This window comes from Hyla sarda, chromosome 5, assembly GCF_029499605.1.
Source record: "Hyla sarda isolate aHylSar1 chromosome 5, aHylSar1.hap1, whole genome shotgun sequence".
In the NCBI taxonomy this organism is placed as follows: domain Eukaryota; kingdom Metazoa; phylum Chordata; class Amphibia; order Anura; family Hylidae; genus Hyla; species Hyla sarda.
Window position 1 is genome coordinate 189,387,728 of NC_079193.1, and position 19,669 is coordinate 189,407,396.

Consider the following 19,669-nt stretch of genomic DNA (forward strand, 5'->3'; position numbering starts at 1 on the left):
TATTAAAAAACTGATGTAAACCTAAACCACAACTTCCTTTTTTTTTGTTTCTTTTTTTTTTATTTGTCTATTTTGCAGTCTGTATTTTGTGGTAGTAAGCACTAAGGCTGGGTTCTCATGTAGTGGTCACAAAGTGACCAGGGTGCAGCTGGGATGAGGCTGAAACCATATTGCATGTAATTCAGTGTGGCTTTCAAATTTACTTCAGATACAAGGTTTGTTTTCTCACTGCACCTTTGGTCGCGTGGTGCTATGTGATAATTCAGTTACAAAATGACAAATAATATGCACATATTTGGTATCATGATAACTGCAATAATCTTTTATATTATTTTATATAATTTACATTATTTTAAATCTAAGAATGATTTAAGCATTAATTTAATAAAAAGGAAAATGTACAAAAAAAAAACAAAATAAAGTCTGAAATGATTAGTCAAAATTTTTTGTTAATGTTTCATTGGTCCTAATATACCATGTTCAACAGGAAAGAGCAAAATAAGAGTTTCTTTGGCCTGTGATTACTGTTGCTGCACTTTTAAATGACTTAGTGGAGCATGTTAATAATAGGTTTAACAATGTAATTATGCAAGCACCCTACTGCCGGCCACATGTCTAATCAGGACATTCACCCTGTTATTGCCTTCATTATAAGGCTAGATTTAATAGCTGAAAAGCAGAGATGCTCCCCTTGTACACAAGAGTTAAGACTGTGTGTAGTTCTCTAAGTATGTGACCTCTGAGATGTATTCAGGCTACTTTACTTGAATTCTTAGAGTAGGAGTGAAAAAAGCTAAAAGTCACATTTACAGTGAATAAAAGTGTAAGTAACGTCAACCAATTAAACAATTATGTTCATGTAAGACTCCTGAAAAGCTACAGTGAGGCAAAAAATGATTTAGTCAACCAGCAATTGTGCAAATTCTCCCACTTAAAAAGATGAGAGAGACCTGTAATTTTCATCATAGGCATACCTCAACCATGAGAGACATAATGAGAAAAAAAAATCCATAAAATCACATTGTCTGATTTTTAAAGAATTTATTTGAAAATTGTGATGGAAAATAAGTATTTGGTCACCTACAAACATGCAATATTTCTGGCTCTCACAGACCTGTAACTTCTTTTTTAAGAGTCTTATCTATCCTCCACTCGCTACCTGTATTAATGGCCCCTGTTTGAACTTGTTATCAATATAAAAGACACCTGTCCACAACCTCAAACAGTTACACTCCAAACTCCACTATGGCCAAAACGAAAGAGCTATCAAAGGACACCAGAAACAAAATTGTAGACCTGCACCAGGCTGGGAAGACTGAATCTGCAATAGGGAAGCAGCTTGGTGTGAAGAAATCATCTGCGGGAGCAATTACTAGAAAATGGAATACATACAAGACCACTGATAATCTCCCTCGATCTGGGGCTCCATGCAAGATCTCACCACGTGGTGTCAAAATGATTACAAGAACGGTGAGCAAAAATCCCAGAACCACATGGTGGGACCTAGTGAATGACCAGAAGAGCGGTGGGACCAAAGTAAAAAGGCTACCATCAGTAACACACTACGCCGCCAGGGACTCAAATCATGCAGTTCCAGACGTATTCCCTTGCTTAAGCTAGTACATGTCTGGGCCCGTCTGAAGTTTGCTAGAGAGCATTTGGATGATCCAGAAGAGCATTGGGAGAATGTCATATGGTCAGATAAAACCAAAGTAGAACTTTTTGGTAAAAACTCAACTCATCGTGTTTGGAGGAGAAAGAATGCTGAGTTGCATCCAAAGAACACCATACCTACTGTGAAGCATGGGGGTGAAAACAACATGCTTTGGGTCTGTTTTCTGCAAAGGGACAAGGACGACTGATCTGTTTAAAGGAAAAAATGAATGGGGCCATTTATCGTGAGATTTTGAGTGAAAGCCTCCTTCCATCAGTAAGGGCATTGAAGATGAAAAGTGGCTGGGTCTTTCAGCATAACAATGATCCCAAACACCCTGCCCGCGGAAACGAAGGAGTGGCTTCATAAGAAGCATTTCAAGGTCCTGGAGTGGTCTAGCCAGTCTCCAGATCTCAACCCCATAGAAAACCTTTGGAGGGAGTTGAAAGTCCTTGTTGCCCAGCGACAGCCCCAAAACATCACTGCTCTAGAGGAGATCTGCATGGAGGAATTATGCCAAAATACCAGCAACAGTGTGTGAAAACCTTGTGTAGATTTACAGAAAACGTTTGAGTATTGAGATTAACTTTTGTTATTGACTAAATACTTATTTTCCACCATATTATGCAAATAAATTCTTTAAAAATCAGACAATATGATTTTATGGATTTTTTTCTCATTATGTCTCTCATAGTTGAGGTATACCTATGATGGAAATTACAGGCCTCTCTCATCTTTTTAAGTGGGAGAACATTCACAATTGGTGGCTGACTAAATACTTTTTTTTACCCCACTGTAGATTTAGTTGGCTCCCCAGTTATTAGGGTTTGTTTGCCAAAGTATGCAGGGCATTAAGACACTTTTCAGAAACATTTAGAAATGTATTAAAAAGGAAAAACAAAAATTTGACATAAAGTAGTTGACCCATATAACGAAAACAGTGGAAGAAAGAAATAGAGCATAGAACTAACATTAACAGTAGAAATAAATAGTATCAAAGCAATACAGGACCAAAAGTTAAAATTAAGCATTATCAAATGGATAGATCAGACAAGGAAACAATAAAATGAGGGGATCTTTTAGGAATTAGGAAGTTAATTATATGCTGTTGTAATAGTAGTGTAGTCTACTATGCTTTTCCATTCCTTTTCTTTGCAGTACGCATACTGGCTAGATGGGGCCAAAAAGAACACGCTTTTCTTTTTTACTGTCTGTCCACAGTGCTCTCAGCTGACCCCTCTGTCCATGTCAGAAACTGTCCAGAGCAGGATTGGTTTGCTATGGGGATTTACTCCTACCCTGGACAGTTCCTGGCATGGAGAGGTCTCAGCAGAGAGCACTGTGGACAGACAGAAAAGAAATTCAAAAAGAAAAGAACTTTCTCTGTAGTATACAGCAGCTTATGAATACTGGAAGGATTAAGTTTTTTTTTATAGAAGTAATTTACAAATCTGTATAACTTTCTGGTACCAGTTGATTTAACATAAATTGTTTACCACCGATGTACCCCTTTAACTTAGACTCAGAATTTGTGTTCTGTCCCCATTGGTTAGTGGTATTTTTGATATCTGTCTCTGGGAAATAATATACTAATATACTTGAACAAGTGATGGTGGCCATTAGGGATGAGCGAATCGAATCTGACAAATCCAAATTCATTACGAATTTCAGGAGAAATGTAATTCATAATGAATGTGAATATCGCCGCAATTCGATTGCCCAAATTGTTTCATTAAACTCCATATAGTGCGGTCCAGGCTCCAGGAGCCGGACATCTAAAATGGCAGATCCACATGTGAGGACATGGGGCAAGAAATCCTGGGAAGGCGGGAACAAGGGTAGACAGGATGACCCTGAATCACATGCAGCATGCAGCCTATCAGCAGCCAGCCACCCCTGTGAAATTACAGCCCTATATAATTGGCAGCCATCTTGCGGCCATTCACATCAGCGTTCTATTACAGAGAGAGAGGGACAGACAAGCAGTGTGTGTTGCACAGAAAATCATTTTTACAGCAGCGATTCACGTCTCAGTTACATCAGCGTTCTATTGCAGGGAGAGAGGGATAGAGAGCAGTGTGTTGCACAGAAAAGCATTTTTACAGCAGTGATTCACCTCTCAGTCACATCAGTGTTCTATTGCAAGGAGGGAGAGAGAGAGCAGTTTGTTGCACAAACAAGCTTTTTTACAGCAGCGATTCACCTCAAGCCCAAATCTAGCCTAGAAGCACTGATAGGGAAGGGGTGAGATTGAGAGAGAAAATGCAATTTTGGGTGTAGTTCACAGCGACTGTGTGCTGCAGCAGTGGTGTGTACAACAACTGAAAAGCTATACCACAAATACAAAAGGAGTCATTTAAGTAGAATATAAAATATATATATAATTGTATTGATTGTATTAAAAACATGTAGTTCATAAAACATAAAAGAGGGGGAGGATTGCAACTACTTTGGGAGACTAGACAAAAGGGGCGACACTACCTGCTTGCGCATAATACATTATCACAAAAATAAAGTGCATGACTGGTAGACAAATATAAAGTGCATAATAGGGGCTATTACAGCTTCCATGGAGTGCATAATCATGTCTAAGAACCAGCATACATACCAAGGAACTATAGAAAAACAATGCAGCAGCTGACCCAAGCAGGAGTGACGCCAGCCCAACGATCGTTTCGGCGATACCTTCGTCCTGGGGTGGCGTCCTAACAGTGCATGATGGTATAAATACACAGAGTAGCCAATCAAATCATTCTTATTACATAACACACCTGAGTACTAAGTCTATTCCTCCTCCTGAATCGGCGCATAGCGCCCGAGCTTCCAGACGCCGCGGCACTTCCGGGTGTCGCGTCAGACGCCGAAATCACATGACAAGTCACGTGACCGGCGCTTGGGAGGACGCGGCACTCGGAGACCACAGCGCCGGAGATCGGCGCATGCGCACATAAGAAAAAGAAGGACTTAGAGGGACATTTATCAATGTTTGCTTATGTATTCTTTTTTTTAGTAATTTTTTCCTTACTTTTTTTTTGCTTATGTGCGACTTATTTATCAACTGGTTTCAGCCTGTTGATAATTTTCTTTCACGTAAGCAATTTTTCCTTCTTTACTTTGGTAGTAGCTTTTTCTGCTCCATGTTTGAGCTGGAGTAAATTTAGTCAATTTTTAACGCTGTTGCGACTTTTTTTTGTGCAGTTGCGACTGTCGCAGTTAATAAATACCTGACTGCCCATAGTCCATTTTAAAATTATTACTACATAGTTAATTTTTGGAAAACTTGCTTTTCTCGCTTTCCAGTCAAAATGTCGCACGAAAAATCGTGTAGTCGCAGCTGCGACAATTTTGCGACAATTATAGTAAAGAAAACCTGACTAAACCCGTTGATAAATGTCCATATTAGTCTCCACAGACTACACAGGAAAATTCATAGAGCGAAATGGCCGGATACTGAAATTAAATGTTAAAAAATATTAATAAAAACAAGATTTTAAAGGGCAATCACATCTCTAATAGTGAAGCTAATTCATTGTGCATTAAAAAGGTGATAATACATAAAGATAATGAATATATACAAATGAATGAATGTGATGGATAAATCTGATGTTGTGAAGAAATATATATTAGAATTTTTTGTTAAAAAAGTGTTATGAAAAATGATGGTGAAGAATGGAATTATTAATAAATAATATATGAACAACTGAAAAGCTAATAGTAGCCAGCCAGTTAGGGTGAGCAGAGCACTAAAAGCATATTGTTCTCTATTAAGTGTAACCTGTGTGTACATCTAAATGGTGTACTATTTTTTTCTTGTTAAAGTCTTAAGGGCCTAGATACTGTGAAAGGCCAACCAAAAGTACACACCGGCTGGTGTTGTAGACTTATACTGTTTTAAGTGTACTGTAGCTCATTGTCCTTCCCTCATAAGTGCATACCACATACATACATCTAAGTGGTGTACTATTTTGTTCCTGTTAAAGTCCTAAGGGCCTAGATACTGTAAAAGGCCAGCCAAAAGTACACACCTGCTGGTGTTGTAGACAAATACTGTTTTAAGCATACTGGAGCTCATTGTCCTTCCCTATTATACGCATTGAGTATGTCAGGCAGACAAGTGCCAGGACATGCACAGAGGAGTGACAGAGGCCTAAATTCATCAGGCAGAGGTCGCAGCAGATTAGGGGCAAGTGTCAGCAGGAGTCGCAGCGAGAATCACGAGCTCCCGGTATTAGTTAGCGGTCGTGTCTCAACCAGCAACGCATCTGCCATCATCTATTGGTTAACACGGTCATCCACTTCATCCCAAGTGACATCTGACACCCCCAGTCAACAGGTGGGTTTCTCAGACACAACCCTCAGTTGGCATGGCCTTGGAGCAGTCCCTGTCCTCCTATTGCCTCTGTCCTATGCTGTTCCTTCCCCTACAGAAGTATCTTATACTGTGGGTTCAGCTCCAGTATTCAATGAGGACGAAGAAGAGGACAGTCAGCAGTTACTGCCCAGCCAAAAAGTGGAGGAGACATCCACCGCTTCCTCCGCTAGGCGGGCAGGTAGTGATGAGGAGAGTGGCAAGGGAGGTGGTGTTGCGAGCGTTCAGGCTCCTGAAGCAGACACTGTTGAGGAACCTGAGGAGGACATCAGTGACATGCAGACACAACTCAATGATGATGAAGCCGATTGCACTTGGGAGAAGAAGGGGCTCCATCATCATCAGGTGAAGAGGATTGCAGGTTGACCGTAAAGCAGCAGCAGAGCCAGCAAGGTGGTAGCATGGTTGGCAGTCAGCATGGTGGCAGAAGGGGCAAGTCTGGAGCCAAACTTGTCCAGGGTAGACCACCTGCTTCTCGGCAGCCTACTCTCCCAGGAGATAGTGGAACAGGGGTTCCTGGAGTCCGCGGCAGTTGCAGTCAATCAGTGCGGACTGATGGTGGGAAGATCAGCTACTCGGCGGTATTGCAGTTTTTCATCAAGCATCCGGGGGATGTTAACCTTGCCACATGCAAGATGTGTCAGCAGAAGGCAAAGTGTTGCCAGGGTCCCAATGTTGGCACCACGGCCCAGCGTCAACATATGCAGTGTCACCATAAAGCGGCCTGGGAGAGCTGTGGCTTCGATGTGGTGGTCCAGCCTGCCGCATCACCCAGTGGCACGCTGCTCCCTGTTTCAGCCAGCCAAGGCGCCACCACCTCAGCTGAAGGGAGTTTTCTGTCATACCCATCTTCTGTCACTCCAGATGCTCCTTCTCCTCCTACGTCGAGTCAGTCATTCTGCCTGAAATCCATCCACAAAGCCATGTCCAAGAGATAACAGTATGCGCGCACACATCCAACTGTGCAGAAGCAGAATGTGCTCCTGTCCAAGTTACTGGTGCTGCAGTCCCTCCCTTTTCAAGTGGTGGACTCTGCACCTTTCAGAGTACTGATGGCTTGTGCCGAGATGAGGTGGTGAGTCCCAAGCCGTAATTTCTTTGCGAAGAAGGCAGTACCAGCCCTGCACAATTTTGTGGAACAGAAGGTGGGCCAGTCCTTGAGCCTGTCGGTTTGTACCAAAGTGCACGGCAGCGCCGATGTGTGGAGCTGTAACTATGGTCAGGGACAATACATGTCCTTTTTCAGCCCACTGAGTGAATGTGGTTCCTGCACAGCCACAACAGCAACTTGGACAGGTCACGCCGCTCCCTCCTCCACGCTCTCAGGCTGTTGGCCCTGTGACAGTGTGCGACTTCGCCTCCTCATCCTCCACCATGTCCTCAGCCTCCACTGCACAGACAAGTCTCAGTGACCCACCAGCATACCATGTGTGCAGAGCACAGCAGTGTCACACTGTTGTTCACATGGTTTGCCTTGGGGAGGAACTGCTAAAAGTCATTTATCAAGAAATTTAATCATGGCTTACTCCACAAAAACTGGAAATGGGAACCATGGTGACCAACAACGGGAAGAACATCTTGTCTGCGCTTCTATAAGGAAGCCTGAGACATGCGCCCTGCATGGCACACGTGTTCAATCTGGTTGTTAAGCGGTTCCTGAAGTGTTCCCCCCATTTGCAAGACATCCAAACTTTGCATGCACTTCAGCCACTCATACACCGCAAAGCACATCCTTCTTGAGCTGCAGCGTTAGAACGGTATCCCCCAACATAGTCTGATTTGCGACGTTTTCACACATTGGAATTCCACCCTCCATATGTTGGACCAACTATACCAACATAGAAAAGCCATCACCAATTTCTTGATGATCCAAGCGGATATAGGTACTCTTCTGTGTAACTTCAATGTGAACCAGTGGCAGCTCATATGTGACACCTGCCGTTTGCTCAGGCCCTTTGAGAAAGCCACATTATTAGTAAGTCGCCAAGATTATGGAAGGAATTATGTTTTTCCACTGCTTCATTTACAATAACACGTGTTGGAAACTATGGCTGGTCAGGGCACTGGAGACGTAGCGCCTACATCTCACGGCCACATGAGCCCTGTGGGGGCTGAACTGGAGGAGGAGGGGGAGGAGCACAGTGGAGCACAGTTTAGGTTTCATAAGATGGGCAGTTTTTCTAGTCATCTTACAGGAGAGGAGGAGCAGAAGAAACTAGAGGAGATAGAGGGTTAAGAGGAAGGCGAGAAAGAGGACTTAGACACACCGCGGAAGTTTGCAGTGGAGATGGAGGCAGGGAATCCTTCCGAGTCACTTGCAGAAATGGCACGATGCATGCTCAGTTGCTTGCGTAGTGACCGCTGAATTGTCACCACTCAGCAGCGGGATGACTTCTGGCTCTCCACCTTTTATGACCCTCGCTACCGGCACAAAATGGGGGCCTTTTTTGCATCCACCGAGAGGGAGGACAAACTGACCTACTACAGAGACATTCTATGTAGTCAGTTGGCCGATGCCTATCTGCCCCATCGTCCATCCTCTCGCATGTCTGACTAGGGGGGCCCTCTGTGCTCACCTTCCATGCCATGGCTGCTCGGGAGGGGTGGTGTGGCAGGAGCAGTACCAGCTCCATCAGCAGCAGCCTTAGTCTACAGTCGCTGATGAGTACCTTTCTTCACCCGCAAAGTGAAGCAACTCATCAGCAGCAGGTACACATGGAGCAGGACCTGAACCAGCAGGTGGTGGCATACCTTGACATGCCCATGTCAACACACCTTGAAGATCTGCTGGACTTCTGGGCAGCCAAACTTGATTTGTGGTCGCAACTAGCAGAGTTTGCCCTGGAAAAGCTGTCCTGCCCAGCCAGTAGTGTGCCATCAGAGTGGATGTTTAGTGCGGCAGGGGCCATAGTAACCCCAAGGAGAACTCGTCTGTCAACGAAAAATGTGACTGACCTTTGTGAAGATGAATCAGGCATGGATCAGCCAGGATTTCCACCCACCAATGCCTGATGCATCAGAGTAGATTGACCATGGTGCCACACCAACACTTCACAAATATGGATAGAGCCAAACAGATTTAAGGTGCTGCTCCCCAGTTACAGACATTCCTCAGCATCAGACCACAAGTAAGTATTGAGGATATGCATTAGCTAAAACTTTATTTTTCTTAGGATAAAATATATGTACCCAAATGATTTTTTTTAATCAAACAAAAGGAAAGGTGTGCAAAGAAACACTGTGTGCCACCTATACCACCAAGTATTGATGTAATGCAAAGACCTCTAAAAGGTGGAAGGGAACAACGTATGGTCCATTGTAACCGGTGGGGGTAAAAACTTCCCCTGTAAGGCCTTACTCTCGCACTATTGATTCCCTTCTTGGCAAGTGTTACTCCACACAGGAACCTCTCCCTATTTCCACCTACAAACACTGCCATTTCACAGGGTTTTGAGGTTGAAATAGGGAGAGGTTCCTGTGCGGGGCCGCCCTTTTTAGAGCAAGTAACACTTGCCAAGAAAGGAATTTATAATGCCTGAGTAGGCCAAAAATAGCCATTTGTAATACAGATTTGCCGCAAATAAATTCGGACCGACCAAATTATTCAAAAATTCCCTCAGCTCTAGTGGCCATCACTACAATTAATAAAATTATTATATCACTAAAATACCTTCAATTTCATATGAAGGTATTCATAGTTTTTCTTTCATATTCTAGTCAGATAAAACTCCTATTCTGCTCCTTACTGAAAGGTTACATTGATCCATTCTTCAAGATTTTGGAGTGAATAGCAATATTTCATAGGTATGGTGACAACTGGTAAGAAACAAAAATAGAACAATTTTGTCTTTCACCAGAAAGGGATTCTTCTTTTAAACATGTTTTATTATACTCACAAAAGTGTTAAAGTTAAAATACTGCATTTAACATCAACTCCATGCATGATTTGCAACACAAGCCCGACTAGAATTGGTTTTGGCTGTGAAGATCTGGAAAGTAAGAAAGCACAGATGATAAAATAAAGATATATGCAATTGTATCAGGTTGAAGAGACAAAAGATGATCAGAGCACTTACCCCATCTTCCTGCTATGATTCTTTTATTGATTGACTGTCCATTAATACAAAAGTGTACATACCTACCCCGAACAACGAGCAGAGCTATGCTGGTAGGAGGGTGCACATGGGCTGAAGGAAATGTTTCTTGCTGAAAGGCCCCGTGTTTATGTGTAGTTTTTGTTTATTTACTGGTGATCTTTGGCATTGTATGTTAGATTTCAAACAGCATTTTCCCATGAGATGCTACACTAAGAAGGTATTGGACCCTGGAAGTTTTGCTTTTAGGAGTGAATTTATCCATAATATGCATTTTCAAAACATAGTGCATGGAGCTCTCCAGTATAGAACCATAGGGAATCTATGTGCCAATGTACAGGCTCCATGCACCTGGATTTGACACATAAATAAGGCCTCAGATTGCAAAACATCATTTTATCAAACATAAAATATAATTTGTAAGTACATTTTTGTTTATGTTTTGCTTTACATTTGTTTATGTTGTTTCTTAATGTCTCCTTTCAGCTTCGACATTGGTTGAGTGTATAAGACAATGAACCAAGGGGCAAATATCATCATCTGTTTCCGAAAGATTCACAAGACGCGTATAGCAAGAAAAGAAAACATGTATGATGTACTACTATCTGATGAGAGGCATAATTGTATCTGCCAAGAAAGGCTTTCTCTTCAGAATATTTGCTCAGTGTCTGTGAATCAAGATAGGTATCAAGATCATCTTGTCAATGTAATATCTTTCATTTGTTCACAGATTTTTTCTTTTCTTAATATATCCAGAATATGTTATCTGAAAGCATTATTTATGAAAATAGAACATCATACATATACAGTATATTTAGACAGGGTGCAGTATACCAAAATATATTAAACCTAAGTAACAATGTAATGAGAACTGTAGCACATGAAGTTACTCAGTGCATCTAAGTTTTTTCTTTTTGTCTTTATTTCCTCTCACAAAAAAAAATATAGAAAACTTGAAATAGACAATAAATCCTATTACTTTTCTTAAATAATGTTAGTCCCTAAAATAGTATATATTTGTCTACAGTGAAAATGTTAGGTTAAGGCTGCCTTCACACTATAGAATTATTCGTTTTAAAGATCCGTTAAAATGATCCTTTAACAAAACCATTAAAAACGGACGTTACAAAATCCCATTATAGTCTATGGGATTTTTACATTACCCATTTTAACCCGTCATAGCCTGTTATTAATAACGGACGTTATTTTGTGATGGGAGAAATAACGGGAGAAATAGTGCATGCACTATTTCTCCTGTTACTTTCTCCCATCACAAAATAACGTCCGTTATTAATAATGGCTATGACGGATTAAAACGGGTAATGTAAAAATCCCATAGACAATAATGGGATTTTGTAACGGCCATTTAACAACCGTTTTTAATGGTTTATTAACAGATCATTATAACGGATCTTTAAAACTGAGAATTCTATAGTGTGAACGCAGCCTTAGATTGTTTGTTTTGCAAACAATAGAAAGTGTGTAAGTCTTGCAAATAAACATAATTTGCAATGAGGGTGAATAATTGTAATTATGATAACTGTATGTCCTGAATAAACACATTTTTGTTTCAAGGAATTCAGCAGTCTGCAAATAGCATGAGCTGCCTTTGAACACATTGTAAGATTAAAATTAGTGCAGTGCAGCATCTGACTGAGGGTGCATGCATACTACATTTTTGCTATATATAGTTCCCCTATACGGTTTCAAGTTAAAAACCGTACGGAACCATATAGCAAACCATATGCATTGACTTAACATTGTAAACTGTAAGTCAAACGCATCATAGTCCGTTTTGCGTCTTATACGGTTTTGTCAATTTTTTTGCCCATACCCAAAACCGTAGACTACCAAGTTTTTTGGTCTGGGTGAAAAACCGTATTAAACCGTATGCGTTTTTTTTAACATGGGAGTCAATGGGAACCATACAGAACCGCATGTTCATACGGTTCCATCTGGTTTGCACCATAAAATATTTGACTTTGATTGAAATTCCAAGAAAAAAAAACTGTGCAAACAAGTGAAACTTTATTCAAAATGGAGTGAAAAGTAAAAAATGTATACGTTTTTTTCTTAAAAGACGGATGCAACCGGACACCATTATCCAAACCATATACGGTTTTTAACCATATACGAGTTGAAATTTGTACACACATTTTGATACAGTTTAGTCAGGTTTTGAGGATTCCATTTTTTCATCAAAAACCTGATACGGGAACTGTATTGCAAAAACGTGGTGTGCATGCACCCTAAGCTGAGTAGGTAGACTTGGAGAGATAGTAATTTGTTGACTCACGTAGTCATCTGAGGGGTATAACGTTAGGGTCATGGAGTAAACAATCAACCTAATTAGGGGCAGAAGAGGGACTACATGATCCTCTCAATTCTTATTTGAAGAAAAAAACATGAACAAAAGTCTTTATTATCTAATTTCCCCACCTGGGGTCATAGGAAGCAACACAAGTGCAGGAGGAAGAGATCAGATCTCCCCCATATATGCACACTGTCAGCATGTCCCCTATTGCTCCCTTTTCTGCTATATTGAGAAAGTATAATATGCTCAAGTTTGTAATATACAGGGTGGGCCATTTATATGGATACACCTTAATAAAAATGGGAATGGTTGGTGATATTAACTTCCTGTTTGTGGCACATTAGTATATGTGAGGGGGGAATCTTTTCAAGATGGGTGGTTACCATGGTGGCCATTTTGAAGTTGGCCATTTTGAATCCAACTTTTGTTTTTTCTATAGGAAGATGGTCATGTGACACATCAAACGTATTGGGAATTTCACAAGAAAAACAATGATGTGCTTGGTTTTAACATAACTTTATTCTTTCATGAGTTATTTACAAGTTTCTGACCACTTATAAAATGTGTTCAATGTGCTGCCCATTGTGTTGGATTGTCAATGCAATCCTCTTCTCCCACTCTTCACACACTGATAGCAACACCGCAGGAGAAATGCTAGAACAGGCTTCCAGTATCCGTAGTTTCAGGTGCTGCAGAATGGGCAAAACAAAAATTGGAACTGGACCCTCAGTTTACGCAGAAGATTTTGTACAGTGATGAGGCAAACATTTATGTGAATGGTGAAGTTAAGGTACATCTTGTAGCAAATTACTTCTGCCCTATATGGCCATAAGTATGTGGACTTTTGACCATGCTGGGCACTCCATTCCTGGACCATAGGAATTTAATGAGTTCCCTATAATTACCTTCCATTCTAAGAAACATAAATTTTCTCAATGAGGCACGTCCACCAGCTGTGGGTGTGCATGCTCTGATCATTCTGCACTGTTTTCAGGTATGTTCTGGTTCCCCTCTGTTCCTGCTTCACATGCATGAGGAGCTGCAGTGTAATCTTATCAAACAAGAACAATTTAAATATCCTGAGATAGCTAATATAAATCAATTTACATAAAAATACATAAAGTTGTCTCTCCAAGTTCAGTATAAAATGGCACTTTTAATGACCACTTCATGACAAGTGTCCTCAGTACTTAGTAGAGTACCTTTGCTGTAATCACCTGCTGCAAATGTGATGCATAGACAAACTCCAGCATCTGTGAACTATTTTGAATCTAGACTCATTCCTCATGGGCAATGGCCTCCAGCTATTATTTTTCCCTAATATTTTTAGGTTTACGTGCTGCAACCAACTTTATCACCACCAAAGATATTCTATTGGCCTTAAGTAAGGCAACTGTAACTGCCACTCCAGAATCTTTCATCACCTCTTCTAAAACTAAGCTTTGAAGGGCTTTCAAGTATACTCAGGATCATTGTGCTGTTAGAAGGTCCAATGATGTTAAGGCCTCAGCTTTCTCACTGAAGCATAATGTTCTCTAGTAGGATTTTCTGATACTTGATTGAATCCATTTGCCCTCCACATACGGCTGGTATTCTGTACCAGAAAGCAGAACAGCAGTAGAGCATCGGTTAGTCACAGCTGTTCTTCACTTTAGGCAGATTTGTTTTTTTCACATAAGCTTCATTCTTCCTTCTCCAGACGCGCTGCTGCTTCATAGACCCTAAAATGTTCTAGTTTTGTTCAATTGCATCACAGAGTACAATCCCAAAACTTTATATGGTTTTGAGTATACTGAAACCAATTTTTGGGTGGTTTTGGGTGTAGTTATGCATTTTACTGTGCAAATGGAAACCTCAGTGCTAGATGCCTCCAAATGTTGTTGAACATCCCTTGAGGGTTTTTTGATCATCTGCCTCCTCAGTAATTTGGCGGCTGATAAAAGTTACCTGTTTCTACCATTTCCAGGTTGTACAGCCAAGGTTCCTTTAAAGGGGTACTCCGCCCCTAGACATCTTATTCCCTATTGAAAGGATAGGGGATAAGATGTCAGATTCCGGGGGTGCCGCCGCTGGGATCCCCGGGATCTCGGCTGCAGCACCCACCTGTTGTGGCTTCCGGCAGCGATGGAGGCTCTCATCCTAACTCACGACCACGGTGACGGGAGATCTTGACGCCACGACTCCGCGCCCGTGTGACATCATGCCCCGCCCCCCTCAGTGCAAGTCTATGGGAGGGGGCATCACGCGGAGGGGGCGGAGTCATGAAGTCACGATCTCACGTTACCGTGGTCGGGAGCCGAAGCCTCCAGCGTTTTCAGAAGCCACAACAGGTGGGTGGTGCAGCCGAGGTCCCAGGGGTCCCCAGCAGCGGGACCCCCGCCATCTGACATCTTATCCCCTATCCTTTGGATAGGGGATAAGATGTCTAGGGGCGGAGTAACACTTTAACTTTCAATTTAGAAAAATATACTTTCAACTGTATCTCTAAAAACATTTAATGCATTTGCTATATTTTATATTCTTTGCATACTTTTGATTGTTTATGCAAGGCAGTGATCTCTTTGGACCACTTTCTTGACATTTATAACATGACACCAAACATGACAGTCATCAAAGCCCAAGTTAGTCCAGGTATTAAATGTGTTTTATCTCTAGTATGCCTGATGCGCTCCTGATGTTTGAGATAATACCTGATCTGTACATGTCATGTGTTTTCTTACGAGGGAATCATTTTTATTGGGTTGAATAATTCGGACAATTAAATAGTCATTCCAAGTGTCATTTTATGCTAAATTAAGAGAAATGACTTGTTCTATTAGTTGTGTTGCACTTTTATTGTTCTAGCTAGGCCTCTTTCACAATACTGTTATGTTCCTGCAAAAACTTCCCGTCAGAAGGTCCATAAAACGACCGTCAAAATATCCCATTCAAGTCCATAGGATTTTATGACCATCCTTTAGCATCAGTTATGTCCTGTTATGACTAATGTCCGTTATTTTTGAACGGCACAAAAGACTGTGCATGTAGTAATTTTTGTCCCGTCAAAAATAACGGACGTTAAGATTTTAACATTGAAGTCTATGGCTGACGGATGTTCACAAATGACATCAGTTATTGTCCGTTATTTTTATGTTCTGTTATGATTATTGCTACTGAGCATGCTCAGTACAGCATAACAACCAGGAAGTCACATGGAAATAAAATAAGGGACATAAAACAATGCACTATAACAGTGCATGAAGGATGGCACATGTCCATTATTTTGACAGAATGTCTGTCAAAATTGGTCATCAGTTATCATCAGTTGTATTCAGTCATTTCATCCATTTTTTCATGACCTATTATTTCTGAACAACGGGTGTCACAATGCAGGAACATGACAGTAATGTGAAAGGGGCCTTAGATTGTTTGTTTTGCAAACAATAGAAAGTGTAATGGGGATGAATAATTGTAATATTGATAACTATATGTTCTGAATAAACACATTTTTATTTTGAGGAATTCAGCAAGTTTCCAGATACAATGAGCTGCCTTTAAACACAAATTGAGTGATGAAAGGTAGTGCAGGAAAGTAGTCTGACTAAGCTGAGTTGGTAGACTTGGAAAGATAGCAATTTTTTTTTTACCCATTTAGTCATCTAAGGGGTGGAAGAGTGAGTACATGAGCAAGTGATCCTCTCAATTATAATTATTATTATTATTATTTTTAAGAAAACCTGAACAAGAGTCTGCATTATCTTTTTTCCCCACCTGGGGTCATATGAAGCCACATAAGGGCAGAAGGAAGAGATCAGATCTTCTTTTAATCTTTGCACACTGTCAGCATGTCCACTACTACCCCTTTCTGCTATATGTGAGCTACATGTATATGTAGTTCGCATTTTAACCTGATTCTTGGCTGAAAAACAATATGAAAATCTGTTTTAACTGAGATCTACCTTGAGATTTCATAAGCAGTTCCATCTGAAGTCACTGCTTTAGTTCTGCTTGGGTTTAGCAGTATTTTCCAGTTTTCTAACAGAGAATGTATCAGTAGCTTGGTTAATATGGAGTTAGCCCCTCATTAATCCAACTCTGTGCTAGCCACAAGACTTTGGGACTTTTTACATACAAAAAAAGACACAACAGTGAGTTTAGGTACTGGATTAGTAGCTTTTTCCTCCATGCCTTTTAATAGCTGGAACTTAAAGGGGTTCTCCGCCCCTAGACATCTTATCCCCTAGCCAAAGGATAGGGGATAAGATGTCTGATCGCGGGGGTCCCACCCATAGACTTGTATTGAAGGGGCAAGCAGTGACATCACTAGGGGGCAGTGCCGTGACATCACGATACTCCAGCCCCTGTATCGCATCTCACCCGAGATTGCGGGTGTCCCCAGTAGTGGGACCCCCGCGGTCAGACATTTTATCCCCTATCCTTTGGATAGGGGATAATATGTCTAGGCGCGGAGTACCCTTTTAATTTTCCATCTACAGGGCCATATGAGGATTACACTTCTATTACCACATAAACTGCTGAAAGACAAAAACCATTATTTGTGGGGTGACATTGGGGGGAGTTTCATTTTTACGTAGTTCACTTTGATAAAATGATATGTTATAAACACGACAATACCTAAATTATGAAGGTTTAAATTATTACTATTTTTTTTTAACCAAGCTTAAAATCCACCTATTCTGACAACTAGAACTTTGTGGCCCCAAAAACATTTATCTATATTTTTTTTAGCAGCAGTGCTGTTCAAATAGGACTTTTTGATCACCCTTTATCCATAATATATATATGTGTGTGTGTGTGTGTGTGTGTGTATATGATGTGACCAAAAATCAGCAATTCTCGAATTTGGTATATTTTTTAGTTTATACAGTACACTGTACAGGTTCATAAACATTTGTTATTATTTTTAACACTTCTACATGTGGCAATACCAAATATGTTAAGTTTATTTTTGTTTACTTGTTTTTAAATATGAAAATAGTTTTTAAAAAATGGAGTTCAAAATTTTTATTAGAGGAGTAACTTTTTTATTTTTTAAAACATTTTTTATAATTTTATCTTTTGAATTCCCCATTATTTTTTTAAACATTTTTTTAATTCCCCATAGGAGACTATGATAAGCAATCGTTAAATTGCTTATATCTTTCAATGCTATGCTGCAATTTAGTTCAATGTACGTATGTACTGTGAGCAAAGGGCTTAGCTTAATCCTCCTCCACCAAATTTTACAGTAGGCATTATAGGTTCTAGGGGGTAGTCTACCACTAGACTACTTATCAATCTAGATGACACTCTATAGTGAATATTCAAAGTACCTGGGTTCTTCAGTATGACCCATACTACTAACAACATTTGTTTATGTAAAGTGCATGGTATTGCATGGTGTGGAATACTTTTGCACCTAATAACTATAAGGGTCTTCCACATACTTTTGGAAATACAGTGTAAATATGTATATGAATCAGCAGTTAAATCTTGGGTATCTGCTCTTGAGAACCAAATTAAAAGGGTATTTCAAGAAGGAACTTTTAAACTTTTATTGGACTAACAGTATTTTTGGGAGCTTTCAAGAGTCCTCTCTTTATCAAGTCAAAAGCATTTCTGAGCACATAAGCAGAGAATACACAGGTTACCGCTCACAAATATGAAGGGAATAAAACAACAGATGTGGAGAATTCACACCAAGTTGGGTTATACATTTTCTAGCTATAGGACCATAGATTACACAGATGAGGATGAGAAAGGTGGGGCAGCAGGGTGAGCATGGTGACAAAGTAGGACATGATGAGATACAGGAGAAAGAAAATAATCCAGAACAGGTAGTTTTGATAATGGGCTAAGAAGCTCAAAGCCACATTAAGGGGGATATTTATCAAAACCTGTCTAGAGGAAAAGTTGCTGAGTTGCCTATAGCAACCAATCAGAGCACTTTTTTAATTTTTCCGGAGCCTTTTAAAAAAAAAAAAAATGAAAGAAACGATCTGATTGGTTGCTATGGGCAACTCAGCAACTTTTCCTCTGAACAGGTTTTGATGACTCTTTGTTCTTGAAATTAAAAAAAAAAAGTATAATTTTGGATTCAAACATCTTTCTTTCGAGTGTTTTTGAAGTACCCTGTTTGGGTAAAATAGTGTCCATCTGGGGTGCAATAGTAATTTTTTTTTATTGTGGTTGATCTATATAGATTCATCCTTTTGTTGAGTTTCTGGCTGGTTTTGCTAATGTAACATCCTAGGTCACACTTGGTGCATTGTATCCATGTATACTACATTTTAAGATGTGTAGTTCCTTAATGTGGTTTGTCATGCTGTTGTGGGTGGCTTTATTCCTTGTGCAAATGTGTTGGCAGAGTTTCTAGCGAGGTTTGGTGCATGGTTTGGTCCCATTGTCTGTGTGTGTTGTTTCTATAGGTAATTTCCTGGTGTTTCTCTCTGTATTCTAGCAGGTATTCACGTGGTGTTTTAATCAGAAAATACACTCCGCTATTCATAGTCCTTGGTTTGTATGCTTTCTGTTTGTATTTTTCAGATAGTGTTTGTAGATACATGTCTCTGTCATCAGCGTTGAAGCAGATGCGGTAATACCTGGTAGCTTGGCTGTATATGATGCCTTTCTTAGTGTGTAAAGGATGGGAACTTGATTTGTTTTTCTTTTCCTTCTGCCCAAATAATGAAAATATCATTCCATCAGTAGTATCTGTAGGGTTTGTGAATTTGTGTGTCTAGAAATCGTTTCTAGGTGAGCCATGAATAGATTGGCATATTGTGGTGCCATCCTTGTAAGCATTGTAGTGGCCATCATTTGTAGATATATGTCACTGTTGAAGCTGACGTAGTTGTGTCTGATGATGAATTATGAGTTTGGTAATGATTTGAGGGCATCAATTCCATCTCTGTGTGGAATGTTACTGTACAGAGATTCTACATCCATTATTACCAGTATGGAGTTGGTAGACAAGTTTATAATCTGACTGAGATTGTTAAAAAAAAAGTCGGTGTTGTCTTTTATTAAACTATTGGTGTATTTGACAAAGGGCTTTAACACGGTTTCTATTAAGAGGTCTGCTCGGTTAATGTGTCTACAACTTTTATTATTGTTCTTTTTGGAAGCATGTAGAATGTCCATGTTTTTGGATTCATGGGTATGAATGCCTCTTTATGTGAGTCCTTTGGGAAGGATTTGATCCATTTTCTCAGTTCCATAGTGTATACTTTAGTCTTGTGTCTGTTTCTTGTAGTATG

At 40.3% G+C, this 19,669-nt stretch overlaps 1 protein-coding gene across 1 annotated transcript in view; it reads left to right on the forward strand.

The window, feature by feature from the left end:
• SLC6A3 (solute carrier family 6 member 3) overlaps nt 1-11,229 on the forward strand; it is a 92,740-nt gene extending 81,511 nt beyond the window's left edge. The window contains exon 15 of the mRNA XM_056518454.1: nt 10,604-11,229. Within this exon, the coding sequence (XP_056374429.1) occupies nt 10,604-10,627 (24 nt within the window). The 3' untranslated portion in view covers nt 10,628-11,229. The remainder of the gene's footprint in view (nt 1-10,603) is intronic.
• The last annotated feature ends 8,440 nt before the right edge of the window (nt 11,230-19,669 follow it).